Below are 12,886 nucleotides of genomic sequence, written 5' to 3'. Positions count from 1 at the left end.
ACGATCAGGAAACTTAGTCTTCTTTCCTTTTCGAGTTTCTTTTTTCCCTTCCCTCCCCCCACATCTCCCATCCGTTGCGTCCTCCCCCCAGACATCATGGATGCTCGTCAGGTATTGCAGAGCACTCTCTCAGCAGGTATGTCAGAACGTCTTTCCCTGCCCAGGACCGCGTTGTCACTGGTGCTTCCCTCGAAACCACCCTTTGTGTGTGCAGGAGTCCCTCGCTGACCATCTTTCTGTCGCAGATGCGGCGGAACGTTCCAATGCTGAGCAGCAGCTCAGCCACGCCGCCGAGGTTGACTTCGTAAGTTTTCCCCTTTTGTCTTTTCGTTCTCGTTCATGATACGTGACTTTGCGAACGAGATGGCCCCTCTTCCCCTACGCTCGTGCTAACGTGCTTTTTTCACAGGCCGCCTACCTCACTACCCTCGGCCAGGAACTGGCCAACGAAGACAGCCCCCCTCACATCCGTGTCGCCGCCGGTATCGCCCTGAAGAACGCTTTCACCTTCCGGGAGCAGGCTAAGCTGCGTGAGGTGCAGCAGCGATGGGCTACACAGATCCCCCTCGAAACCAAGACGCAGGTCAAGGAGCTCGCGCTCAAGACTCTGCACTCCCCCAACACCCGAGCTGGGAATGCTGCCGCCACTCTGATAGTTTCCATTGCCGCCATTGAGCTGCCGCGGAATGAGTGGCCCGACTTGATGAACATCCTCGTCCAGAACGTGGCGAGCGGGACCGACGCCCTGAAGCAGTCATCCCTGACTACCATCGGTTTCATCTGCGAGTCTCAAGACCCCGATCTCCGCGCTAGCTTGACCTCTCACTCCAACGCCATTTTGACTGCCGTCGTGCAGGGTGCTCGTCGCGAGGAGCCCAACATGGAGGTCCGCTTTGCCGCCATTGCTGCTCTTAGCGATGCCGTTGATTTCGTGCGCTCCAATATGGATAACGAGGGAGAGCGCAACTATATTATGCAGGTGGTCTGCGAGGCTACCCAGGCCGAGGAGGTTCGCGTGCAGGCTGGTGCTTTCGGCTGCTTGAACCGTATCATGGGTGCCTACTACGAGAAGATGCGCTTTTACATGGAGAAGGCTCTGTTCGGTCTCAGCATCATGGGTATGAAGAGTGAGGAGGAGGACGTTGCCAAGCTTGCTATCGAGTTCTGGTGCACTGTGTGCGAGGAGGAGATTGCGATTGACGATGACAACGCCGAGGCCCAGCAGGAGGGTGTTGAGGCTCGTCCATTCTTTGGCTTCGCCCGTGTGGCCACTCGCGAGGTTGTTCCAGTGTTGCTCCAGGCCATGTGCCGCCAGGACGAGGATGCTGATGATAATGAGTACAATGTGTCGCGTGCAGCCTACCAGGCTCTGCAGCTCTACGCCCAGTGTGTGCAGGGTGATGTGATCCAGCCCGTTGTTGCGTTTGTCGAGGAGAACATCCGCAGCGAGGACTGGCGCCGCCGTGATGCCGCCGTTGCTGCCTTCGGTGCTATTATGGAGGGTCCCGAGCCCAGTGTGTTGGAGCCTTTGATCAAGCAGGCCTTGTCTGTTCTTCTTGGCATGATGGAGGACAGCTCCGTTTCTGTCCGCGACTCCACTGCCTATGCTCTGGGTCGTGTCTGTGACTGCTGCCCCGAGGTTCTGGACCCCGACGTGCACCTGCAGCCCCTGATCTCCTGCCTCTTCAACGGCCTCGCGAGCAGCCCCAAGATTGCCAGCTCTTGCTGCTGGGCTCTCATGAACGTCGCCGACCGATTTGCCGGTGACGCTGGTTCTCAGACCAACCCTCTCTCCAAGCACTTCGAAGAGAGTGTGAAGTCCCTGCTCGCTGTGACTGAGCGTCAAGACGCTGACAACCAGCTGCGTACCGCTGGTTACGAGGTTCTCAACTCCTTCGTTCTGAACTCGGCCAACGACAGTCTTCCCATGGTTGCTACTCTCTCGGATCTTATCATCCAGCGTCTGGAACAGACCATCCCCATGCAGCAGCAAGTCGTCAGCACAGAAGACCGCATTCTGCTGGAGGAGATGCAGACCAGCTTGGTCAGTGTCATCCTGGCTATTGTCCAGCGCTTCGAGGCCGACATCAAGCCCCAGGCTGACCGTATTATGCACGTTCTGCTTCAGGTCTTGACGACCGTCGGTCCCAAGTCCAGTGTTCCCGATGTCATTTTCGCCACTGTCGGTGCGATTGCCAGCGCTCTGGAGGAGGAGTTCATCAAGTACATGGAGTCATTCAAGCCCTTCTTGTTTAACGCCCTCGGCAACCAGGAGGAGCCTGGTCTCTGCTCCATGGCCATCGGCCTTGTCAGCGACATTGCCCGCGCCTTGAACGAGAAAGTGCAGCCTTACTGCGATGACTTCATGAACCTGCTCCTCAGCATTCTTCGGACTTCCACCAACCAGCTGAAGCCAGCTATCCTGGAGACTTTCGGCGACATCGCCCAGGCCATCGGCACTGCCTTCAACACCTACCTGACTGTTGTTGGCCAGGTCCTTCAGCAGGCCTCCTCGGTCACGACTAGCTCTGACCTCCCATACGATATGGTGGACTACATTGTCTCCCTGCGCGAGGGTATCATGGATGCCTGGGGTGGTATCCTTCTGTCTTACAAAGGCAGCCCGGATATCGCTCAGATCCAGCCCTTCGTGGAGTCCATCTTCCAGCTCCTGCACATCATCTCCCAGGAGGGTAACCGGAGTGAGGGCTTGATGCGCTCCTCTATGGGTGTTATTGGGTATGTTTCGAACCATGTCTCTTATTGGAATTTTGATCACTAACATTTTCACAGTGATCTTGCCGATGCTTTCCCCAATGGCGAGCTTGCCGCATACTTCCGCAACGACTGGGTCACTACCCTGGTCCGGGAGACTCGCACAACTCGCCAGTACAGCCCGCGGACCATCGAGACCGCTCGCTGGACTCGTGAGCAGGTCAAGCGCCAGATCAACATGAGCACTGGCATGGCCTAAATGTAGTGTGAAACTCTTTTCATCCCATCGATAACAGAGCCGGCTGCACGCACCCCGCTTCCGTTTCAGCTATACTCGACCCATCGGGGCGAGTAAAGTGCCGGAGGCGGCAGTCGCTCATGTATCAATCCCACAAGTGAAGCTCCGGGGCAACCTGGGTTCCTTGCATTGACTTGGTACTTTTTTGATGGCCGGTGAGGATCTGTTTTGCACATCGCGAGCCTTCTCCAAATGCCCCCCATCACTCTGCCCCCTTCTTCAGCATAGGACTTGTGAGATTCCCCTTCATCCTTGTCTCCCTTTGCTCTTGACCCGTCCCCTCTTGGCACTTGCTCTTCCCCGTGCTATTTCCTCATGACATGCCCGAACGAACCCTTCCCCCCTTCCCCGTATGGCCTTTGCGTTTTTCTTCGTGATACAACCCTTTACCCTTTCTTCCCTTTCCTACGTTGCTTTCTAATTAGACCAAGACCCCTCGCATCCATATAGCATTGTACCTCATGTAGCCCAAGATTCATGTATCCCCCTACTACCACTCATGTATTCCCTCATCATGTATCCCCAGAATCATGTCAACCCTTTCCCAGAGAAGAGTCACTGTCATGAAAAAGCTGTTCCTTTCATCTCCTCCGCCGTATAATCCAACCTTTCCTATAAGCCCATTCCATGCCCACCTGCACTGGACCCCCTGATATATAGAGATGAGTCATTCGTGGATTGAATTAGTATTTATAGAGTTGAATGTTGCGTAGTAAAATCTCAAAAAACGTCCAAGGACAAACGTTGGTGCCTGAGGCACGAAGAGAGCTTTTATCAATATAGATCACGTGGCGATAGGGGCAAATCAGCTCCGAAGCCCTACCCGCCCACAGTCAGCGAACACCCAAACTTCGCCGACCGCCGAGATTTACGAATCTTCAACCCGCTACAACCGACGGACCATCCCTCGAGGTATGTATGCCACCCTATCCCCCTATCAGCCTCCCAGCTAGTCCGGGAGAGCAATCATCCTGCATCTGCAGAGTCTTGACTTGAATGTTGGGTCATGACCAGCAGGAGTGCAGGATGATACGCATCTCTCATCCGGCACGGGCTGAAGAACTCCTTTTTCAAGGAAGGGGCACTCTTTGCGCTCGATGACTAGTTGTGGCTGACTCCGGCACCGTAAGCAGATACCTCATATCCACGTTCTTGATTTGAGAATCTCGATTCTACAACCGCCAAAATGGTCAAGACTTCCGTCCTCAACGATGCGCTCAACGCCATGAACAACGCCGAGAAGGCTGGCAAGCGCCAGGTCATGATCCGCCCTGCCTCCAAGGTCATTGTCAAGTTCCTGTCTGTCATGCAGAAGCACGGTACGTCTCGTCAATTCCGATTGTCGCTTTTTTCTGCTTTCTCCTTTTCTTTTCTTTTCTTTTCTTTTTTTTTCTTTCTTTTGTCTTTTGAGGATTGTTATTCGGGTTGATAACTAGGCGGATTGTTTCAATCTCCCACGACGTTTGCCTTTTAAGTACCCGATAGATTGACCGCGGAGATCTTACATGTTTCCGAAAGCGCTTTCATTTGCTATTCAGTAATCGGCGACTTTTAAATCTTCGCAACATCCTGACATTCCTTTCTTCAGGCTACATCGGCGAGTTCGAGGAGGTTGACGACCACCGCTCCGGCAAGATCGTCATCCAGCTGAACGGCCGTCTCAACAAGTGCGGTGTCATCAACCCCCGCTACCCCGTCCAGCTCCGTGACCTCGAGAAGTGGGCTACCCAGCTCCTTCCCTCCCGTCAGTTCGGCTACGTCGTCCTGACCACCTCCGCTGGTATCATGGACCACGAGGAGGCTCGCCGCAAGCACGTTGCTGGCAAGCTCCTCGGCTTCTTCTACTAGAGGAGTCGTTTTAAAAACGAATCCAAAAAAGTTGCTGTTTTGACTGGTCTCGCATGACATTTGGGCTGGGCCTGGGAATGTAATCTAGAGTGGTATACCCCGATGAGATAATTTGCAGAGTACATGGTTCTCCAATGCACGGCGATTCTGGTCAGCATTTTTACTCCGATTGTAGTACGTAGTTGTAACAGTATAGAATGGGGCTGAGTTGCGGTATGGCCAGGAAGGCGTGCTATAACTGGACCGCTTTTTTCTCGCCGAGTCCCTTCATCCTCCTTACCCATATCAGAATACCGGCCTGATAATTGCAAATGTGATGAGCAGACCAAATAATAGCTGGGCCGAGGCACCTTGGTCACCGCCCCTCGGGACCGCGATCTGCCCTATATTCACCTCTTTCCCCGCAACATTGGAACCATAGTCCTCACCATGCCTCTGGATACGATATACCTCACCCGCCATGGGGTAAGTCTCGCGAAATCGACAAGTAATGACTGTGGCTTGTTATTGTTGACTAACCGCCATCACAGCATCGTCTCAATTGGACGATCGACTTTCGCACTGGCACCTACAAGTCGCAGTTCCCAACGCCAACCGGTAATCCAGCAGACCCGGCCCTGACGTCGCATGGCGTGCGCCAGTCCCATGAGCTTGCGGAACATATGGCGGGTCCGGAGTTCCACCCGAAGCCTTTCCGTGTATACTCGAGTCCCTTTTACCGATGCCTGCAGACTATCCAGCCGTCGGTCGAGGAACTCAAGCGCAAACACCAAGACCAATCCAGCAACAATGGCCGCGGCTCGATAGATGCAGCCGCGGATTTAGATGTGCGATTGGAGAATGGACTCGGGTACGTGACCTGACACATACCAAATCTACAATCCTTTTAGTATACGCCAGTACTAACAGCACAACAATAGAGAATGGTTCGGTCCAACGACTTTCTTCGACCACCCATCTCACCCAACCCCGTCAATGATGCGCACCCATTTCCCAACCATAATCCCATCCTCCCCAGAAACAAAATACACTCCGCTACTCATCCCCTCTTCTCGCGGCGAGACAATCGCACAGCTTCACAACCGTCTCGCTACGGCACTCGAAGGCATAATCGCCGACGTGGACAATGAAGTAAACGCGCTAGAAGCTGGCATTCCACCCGAGCAACGAACGAGCAAATCGATCCTTATTTGCTCCCACGCGGCGCCGCTTATTGCCATGGGCCGGGCGTTGACGGGTCTCATGCCGGAGGATAGTTCCGTTGAGGACTTTCATGTGTTTACGGCTGGACTGAGTACTTTCCGGCGACGGGGTACTGATAAGGCTAGGTCGCAGGGTAGTGCGCTGTCTATCTTGGCTGAAGGAACAGAACTTGTTCGTGCCAAGTCTGTTCCTGATTGGAAGGGCCGTGGTGTTGGGGGTGGATGGGACTGTGTCTCGAGTGGGGATTGCAGTTTTTTGAGTGGTGGTGCTGAGCGTGGATGGTAAGTTTCTTCCCTAGTTGACTTGCCACTGTCGATGGAGTTTCTAATACCTTGTTCTTGATAGGCATTTCAGTGGTGAGGAAGGGTTTGATACGGGGCCCATGGCGCCGGCGTCTGAACCTCCTTTGGTGCAGGCCCCTAGATCTGGAACCAAGTTGTAAGTGGTGTCCAGGAATATGTCAAAGCATACAAACCCGATTGGTACCTGTTGGGAGGGCCCAACAACGGCACAGGCATATATGCAGTAGGCCTGGGGGATCTTAGACCTTATGCTCGACAAGCGGACCGAGTAGACTTAGAGTTCTTGTACATAGCTTTGAGTATAGAAACCGTCATTCCAACTCCATGTGGCATTCCCATCCAACCATCACCCTAGGACCGCATACATGACCCCGCAGATTAACCGAGTCGACACAATCAATCCGATATCGCAAGCCCTACCAATGTAAACGGAAAACCCACCCACTCCACATCTCCAAAAGCGTCCAAACCGCGGATACCCGCCATCACGTGCACGCCCTATCACATGGGAGTACCCTAAATTGTAAGCGGCGAAAAAGTCAAAGCTCTTGAGCTTAATTCGAAAATATTGAGTGCCGAAGTACTCTGCAGATCACACATTCAGCAGGGATCATGGCAACAGCCACGCAGACACTGCCCACAACGGCAATCGAGCTACCGAATCTACACGGCAGCTATGAACGACAACGGAATCTGAGTTCAGCCCCAGAGCCAGAGGTGGAAGATGACGTGATGCGCGAATCGCTCATTGCCGACTCACAAGTACCAGATGGTGGATACGGCTGGGTTCTTATTTTCGCGTGCGCCGTTGTGACGTTCTGGTTCGTTGGCGCGTCGTATACTTGGGGTGTCATGCAAGCCGAACTAGTCGAGAAGAAGGGTTATTTGTCTTCGACATTGGCGTTTGTGGGATCGCTTTGTCCGGCTTGTATTTCGCTTCTGGCCGTGCCGAATGCGACGGTGATTCGCAAGATCGGTGCCCGGAACACTGCGTTGCTGGGAATCTTTCTGCTCGGGTTGGGAAGTATCCTGAGTGGATTTACGACTGATAACATTGCGGGGTTATTCATGACTTGGGGGTTCATCAATGGGCTTGGGACGAGTTTGTGTTTTATGGTTCGTCTTTGCGGTCTGCGCTTGAGGTATTTTTCTAATTTCTACAGGTTGTCTCGGTGACTCCGGCACAGTACTTCAAAGCCAAGCGCGGCATCGCCAACGGCATCGTCTACGCGGGCGGTGGCCTCGGTGGCACGGTGATTAGTTTCATTCTGAACGGCCTGTTGGAAAGCGTCGGCATCGCCTGGACTTTCCGCATCCTCGGCCTCCTGATCATAGGCACCGGCCTACCGGCAGCCTACCTAATCAAAGAACGGGCACCGATCAAACGGGCCAAGATGGTCGAATGGAGCCTTTTCAAAGATGTGCGCTTCGCCGGACTCTTTGCAATCGGTGCCATCGCTACATTCCCACTCTTCGTGCCTGCCTTCTTCCTACCTCTATACACGAACTCGCTAGGTCTGCCGTCCAGTGCCGGAGCTGGTCTGGTTGCGGCGTTCAACTTCTGTTCAGCTATTGGGAGGTTGTCGTGCGGATTTGCGTGCGATAAGTTGGGTTCGCTGAATACGCTTTTCTTGTCGTTGCTGCTTAGTGCTTTGAGTATCTTCGTGCTATGGCCCGTTTCGACTTCTATCGGACCTCTGGCTGCGTTTGTTATTATCAACGGCGCGGCGAATGGGGGCTTCTTTTCGACTATGCCGACTGTTGTTGGAAATGTGTTTGGTTCTGCTAGGGTGTCGGTTGCGGTGGGGATGATCGTAAGTGGATGGTTGGGTGGATATCTCTTGGTGAGTCCCTTTTTTCAAAGTGGTATATTATTCATATTAATGCCTTGACAGGGTGCCCCGATTGCCGGTTATATTCTCAATGCATCGGGTGGACAGGCCGGCGGCATCGGTGCCTATCGACCGGCTATTTTCTACGCCGGTTCCATGGCTACCGCTGCCGCGACTCTGGCTGCGATAGTTCGAATGAAGGTTGATCGCAGAATCAAGAAGACTGTGTGATTCGTGTCTAGTCAATCAAACCTTGTATATGCGAGCTAGAGAGAAGTGAACATTGATAGAACAAGCCTGCTTAATAAAAGTTTATTTACGTGTGTATAATGTGATATTGACCTCCTGTCCACCTGTAACTCTTGGTATTATTTTGAGTATTTGCCAGACATTTCTTATGCACAAAGACATCTACGTATGACATGGTATCGATAAGAGATCTAGATCCCCTACTGATATAAGATAAGAACTCTAATGTACCATAGAACGGAAACAAATTCAAGAAAGATACGGAGTATGTAGAAGGGTATCAAATTTTGCAAGTACGGAACGCTATCTAAGATGCTCTTATACTCACGAGTCAGCAGATACAGAGGCCGTTGCAGGCACGGGCGCAGCATCCTGCTGTGGCTGTTCAAGGTTACCGTTGTCCTGTGTAGCCTCAATCCGTGCCTGCTGCGCTTGCTGCTGCTCTTGCTCTCGCTCTTGCTCGCGGTCGCGTGCTTCTTGACGTACTCGCTCCGCGTCAGCTTCAGCTGCATTACGTGCTTCGACCTGGCGTTCACCAATCCCTGGAATAAGACTGGCAAGAAGCAGCACGATAGATCGCTCTGCACGGCGGAAATAGTCCGAAACCTCTCCTAGAAGACCGTCTCGAGGACCATCACCCCTACCCTGGGTGGTCGGCTGGGCCGGTCCACCCATGTGGGCAAGTCCTTCTAGATGACGCTGTACAGGCTGCACGATGAGGCCGTACAGCATCTGGGGAATGTCGGTATCGGATAAGAGAGAGATAAGTAAAGCCGCAATGACGAAAAAGATGCGCGTCCAGGTGCCAGGCGCGCTGATAACATAGCAGAAGAAATAAAGGCGGATGAAGAGCCATACACGGCTCATGAACCGTCCTATGCCTGGTGCGTTTGCGTTTGCATCTCGTCGACGTTGCTCATTGTTAACCACTGCCTGGCGAACAATGTTTTCGGCCATTGCACGATCGGCTGGGTTTGCGTTGGCACCGAGCGCAACATTGATGGTTGAGACGGACGGCTGAGGCCCTATTGCTGTTGAGCCTGTTGGGAAAGCAACAGCACAATGGCCATCTGGACCGAAAGTTTGGTAGATGTGGTTAGGTGTATTCCGTGTATGAATCTGGCCACCCTCAAGGCTTCGAGCGCTAGTATGGAAGGTGTCATGATTATAGCGCAGAGTATGAGCTGAATCACGGTAGCTTGGAGGAGCTGGACCATCCGGCCGGTCAGTCAAGGCAGTGTTCAGTGGCTGCGCGGCGCCTGGCCTATTATTCAAGGCCCATGTGCGATGAAGAAGAGGTGATTGTTGTCCCTCTAGACGAGTCTGCGGTTCATGAAAATGCTGACGTTCCTGGGAATCCACGAGGTCCGCCTGGACCCGAGCAATTCCTTCAGGGGTTACATGATTGGGCCGGGGCTGGGTCGTACTAGCTGATCCCAACAACGAACCCCGAAGTGTCTCTATTTGCCGTACGTGAGTGTCATGGGCGGCATGTAGTAGTTGCTGTGCAGCTGCTTGTCTGTACTGAAGTTGTCCTCTTGTTTCAATAGCGGAGGACCTCTGTACTTCGATGTTTGAAGACGTTGCATTCTGTTCTCCAAAGGCCGAGATATTTACAGCCGATGATGTTTGACCGGATGGTCGCGTCGGTACCAGACCTTGTGGCACGAAATGGAACGTGTATGCAGATTCCTAGCCGGCTCGGGTCAACTTGTATACGAGTGGGATCAGGCGAAGATCATTTCTCACATTCACAGGTGCTAGGACCTCGCCCAAAGTAGCACTATCAACCGTAAGGGGCCTTCCTAGGAAGATCAAGCGTGACATGATAGGCTCGGCGTGACCTAAGATGGCACTCGCAAGCCGGACTCGTAATTGCGCGATTGTTGTGGAGAGGGGGATATTATTGAAAGTGAAGCGGCTGGGCGGAGGAAGAAAAGGACATAGCACGTGGAGAGTGACGGCTTCAGGGCTCTCAAGAACATTGTCTGAGGCGGCGGGCACGACTGCCTGCATCTTTACGGATATTGGGTATGACAGTGTAGGTACTTAGGTCCAAGAGGTCCGAGTGAGATAATGGGTAGAGTGGGCGCAACTGAGGAGGCGTTAGTGAAAGCTCAGGCCAGAGGTCGAGGGAGAGGGCAAAGTACCGTGGGCAGTGCGAAGTCGTCGGTGTAAGTTCAGGTCACAGAGATCGACTGAGATGAATGGCAGAGTTGGCAAGTTTTGGAGTCGCAGCGGCATAGAGTTATTTCTGTATAGAATAATTTCTGTAAACCTTGGAGACACCAGTGGATACGAGTGGTGAGTTGGTGTTTTGGGGAGATCTGGCACGAAACCAAGACCGGAGTTGGCAAGGTGTGGCGAGCTGCCTGATGGACCACTTCCTGAAACCTTAATGTCAAAGAACAAAATTCAAGCGCATGTCATCACTGCTGGATCTGAAAACCGGCAGACCACAGCGAGAGAATACGAGAGAGAAGCAGAAGGCGAAGCAATGAGTATCGCCCCGGAGACTCCACGTGTAATTCTGCCGGGCGGTCAATCGGTGCAAACGCATTGCCCGATTTGGCACGAGAAAAACGTTCTCCTCAAAAGCTTCGAGGGACGAGGACTCGGCCTGGACCCATGGATTAAGCTGCACTATGGCCAAGCGCCTTTTGAACCACTCCGCTATCCTCCACTGTCATCCCGCAGCCCCTGTGACGAGGGGCGCTGCGTCGATGGAGGTTCTTTCGTTCCGGGCCACTGCCCGCCACAAGGCCAGCGTGCGCCATTTTTCGAAATCCTGGAGACAATATCACAAAGAAAACAACAATGAAAATAATGCCAAGGGAGGCTTTGGGTCCCGACTACGATTCGCCCTGCGGAACACCAAGGTGGAATGGTACCCAATCCCTGTCGGACTCGGCATCGGCCTGCTAGGCCTGCTTCACTTCTACAAGTCACAACGCGCTGAGCGTGACCGTGTGGCTCGTGAAAATGCTGGAGACGAGTGGGAAAACGGAGTCCGGCCGCCGCGTCGTCCACGAATCGTGCCGACAGGCTCCTGGCAGGTTCAGTTCATGTCCACCCTGCCCCTGAAGGCCATGTCCAGACTATGGGGTCGCTTCAACGAAATCGAGCTTCCATACTATTTCCGTGTGCCCGGATTCAAACTGTACTCGTGGGTCTTCGGCGTCAACCTGAGTGAGGTTGCGGAGCCTGACCTGCATACTTACCCGAACCTGGCAGCCTTTTTCTATCGCAAGTTGAAACCCGGCGTCCGGCCACTCGACCCCGATATTCACGCTCTCATCTCACCTTCAGATGGCCGCATCCTACAATTTGGAATGATCGAGCGGGGTGAGGTGGAACAGGTCAAGGGCATGACATACAGTCTGGATGCTCTTCTGGGCTCTGCTACTCCTTCGCACGCCGACCACAGCAAGCGACTCACCGACTCGAGAACGGATGAAAGCGAACAAGATGTCGAGAACATGAAATCCGATGAAGAGTTTGCCCGCGTGAACGGCATCTCCTACACACTTCCCACCCTGCTGTCAGGTGACACCTCCACCAAGAGGCGATCTTCGATCGATGCCTCCACCGCCTCCAAGGCAACCTCCGAAGCGCAGGTCCAGGAGGAGTTGGCTCTTGGAGAGGGTACTCCGTGGTATACACCTCGAACAGCTCCCAACCACGCCCTCTTCTACGTTGTGATCTATCTGGCACCGGGTGATTACCACCGATTCCACTCACCCGCCCCATGGGTGGTTGAGAGTCGTCGTCACTTCGCGGGTGAACTGTACTCTGTATCTCCCTATCTACAGCGCCATCTTCCAGGACTGTTTACCCTCAACGAGCGCGTCGCGCTTCTTGGCCGTTGGCGTTGGGGATTCTTCAGTTACACACCGGTTGGCGCCACCAACGTGGGCTCGATCAAAATCAACTTTGATTCGGAGCTTCGCACAAACAGCCTGCTGACCGATACGGCCGCGGATTTGGCGGCAGCCTTGGCTGCTAAGCGGGGAGAGCAGGACCCCGGGTTTGCCGAGGCTACCTACCGCCACGCCAGTCGCACACTGGGAGGACACCCGTTGCAGCGTGGTGAGGAGATGGGCGGATTCCAGCTGGGCAGCACCATCGTGCTTGTGTTCGAAGCGCCACTCGGCTCGCGCAAGTCCTTCGATGCTGGTTGGCCAGAGGATGAGAGACCGGAGGGATGGACCTGGAGTGTTGAAAAGGGACAGCGGATCAAAATGGGAGAAAAGCTAGGCTTTGTCGCGGGAGTATAGATGTATCTGAGAGTCAGACGGGGAGTGAGTGACCTTGGGAGGGTTGGGAGGTTGCACGGATCGGCTGCACATCAGGCTTCCCTGCTTTATTTCCGTAGACAACTTTCGTTTGTAATATACCATTTGCTTTTGCTTCAATCAATTCTTGGATAATCAACACGC

General features: G+C 53.6%; 6 protein-coding genes across 6 annotated transcripts; 5 read left to right on the top strand and 1 right to left on the bottom strand.

The window, feature by feature from the left end:
- Positions 1-96: 96 nt before the first annotated feature.
- On the top strand, positions 97-2,974 carry N7498_005729 (karyopherin beta; the record flags this gene model as incomplete). Its single annotated transcript, XM_058452791.1, has 4 exons — positions 97-136; positions 246-304; positions 410-2,739; positions 2,794-2,974. The coding sequence occupies 4 exons, from the start codon at positions 97-99 to the stop codon at positions 2,972-2,974; spliced, it is 2,610 nt and encodes an 869-aa protein (XP_058309329.1).
- Positions 2,975-4,199: 1,225 nt separating this feature from the next.
- N7498_005728 (40S ribosomal protein uS8) lies at positions 4,200-4,861 on the top strand (the record flags this gene model as incomplete). The annotated part of the gene is made up of 2 exons (XM_058452790.1): positions 4,200-4,332; positions 4,602-4,861. The coding sequence occupies 2 exons, from the start codon at positions 4,200-4,202 to the stop codon at positions 4,859-4,861; spliced, it is 393 nt and encodes a 130-aa protein (XP_058309328.1).
- A 429-nt stretch (positions 4,862-5,290) lies between these two features.
- On the top strand, positions 5,291-6,506 carry N7498_005727 (uncharacterized protein; the record flags this gene model as incomplete). The annotated part of the gene is made up of 4 exons (XM_058452789.1): positions 5,291-5,326; positions 5,392-5,711; positions 5,782-6,345; positions 6,410-6,506. The coding sequence occupies 4 exons, from the start codon at positions 5,291-5,293 to the stop codon at positions 6,504-6,506; spliced, it is 1,017 nt and encodes a 338-aa protein (XP_058309327.1).
- Positions 6,507-6,978: 472 nt separating this feature from the next.
- On the top strand, positions 6,979-8,429 carry N7498_005726 (uncharacterized protein; the record flags this gene model as incomplete). The annotated part of the gene is made up of 3 exons (XM_058452788.1): positions 6,979-7,482; positions 7,530-8,210; positions 8,262-8,429. The coding sequence occupies 3 exons, from the start codon at positions 6,979-6,981 to the stop codon at positions 8,427-8,429; spliced, it is 1,353 nt and encodes a 450-aa protein (XP_058309326.1).
- A 342-nt stretch (positions 8,430-8,771) lies between these two features.
- On the bottom strand, positions 8,772-10,509 carry N7498_005725 (uncharacterized protein; the record flags this gene model as incomplete). Its single annotated transcript, XM_058452787.1, has 2 exons — positions 10,197-10,509; positions 8,772-10,139 (listed from the first exon to the last, which is right to left on the bottom strand). The coding sequence occupies exons 1-2, from the start codon at positions 10,461-10,463 to the stop codon at positions 8,772-8,774; spliced, it is 1,635 nt and encodes a 544-aa protein (XP_058309325.1). The 5' UTR covers positions 10,464-10,509.
- A 583-nt stretch (positions 10,510-11,092) lies between these two features.
- On the top strand, positions 11,093-12,724 carry N7498_005724 (phosphatidylserine decarboxylase 1; the record flags this gene model as incomplete). Its single annotated transcript, XM_058452786.1, has 1 exon — positions 11,093-12,724. One exon carries the CDS (start codon positions 11,093-11,095, stop codon positions 12,722-12,724), a length of 1,632 nt encoding a protein of 543 aa, XP_058309324.1.
- Positions 12,725-12,886: the final 162 nt, after the last annotated feature.

Source organism: Penicillium cinerascens (genome assembly GCF_028974065.1).
Source record: "Penicillium cinerascens strain IBT 15544 chromosome Unknown contig_5_segment0_segment0, whole genome shotgun sequence".
Classification (NCBI taxonomy): Eukaryota; Fungi; Ascomycota; class Eurotiomycetes; order Eurotiales; family Aspergillaceae; genus Penicillium; species Penicillium cinerascens.
The sequence above is the reverse complement of the archived record's forward strand: the minus strand, read 5'-3'. Positions and strand labels throughout refer to the sequence as shown.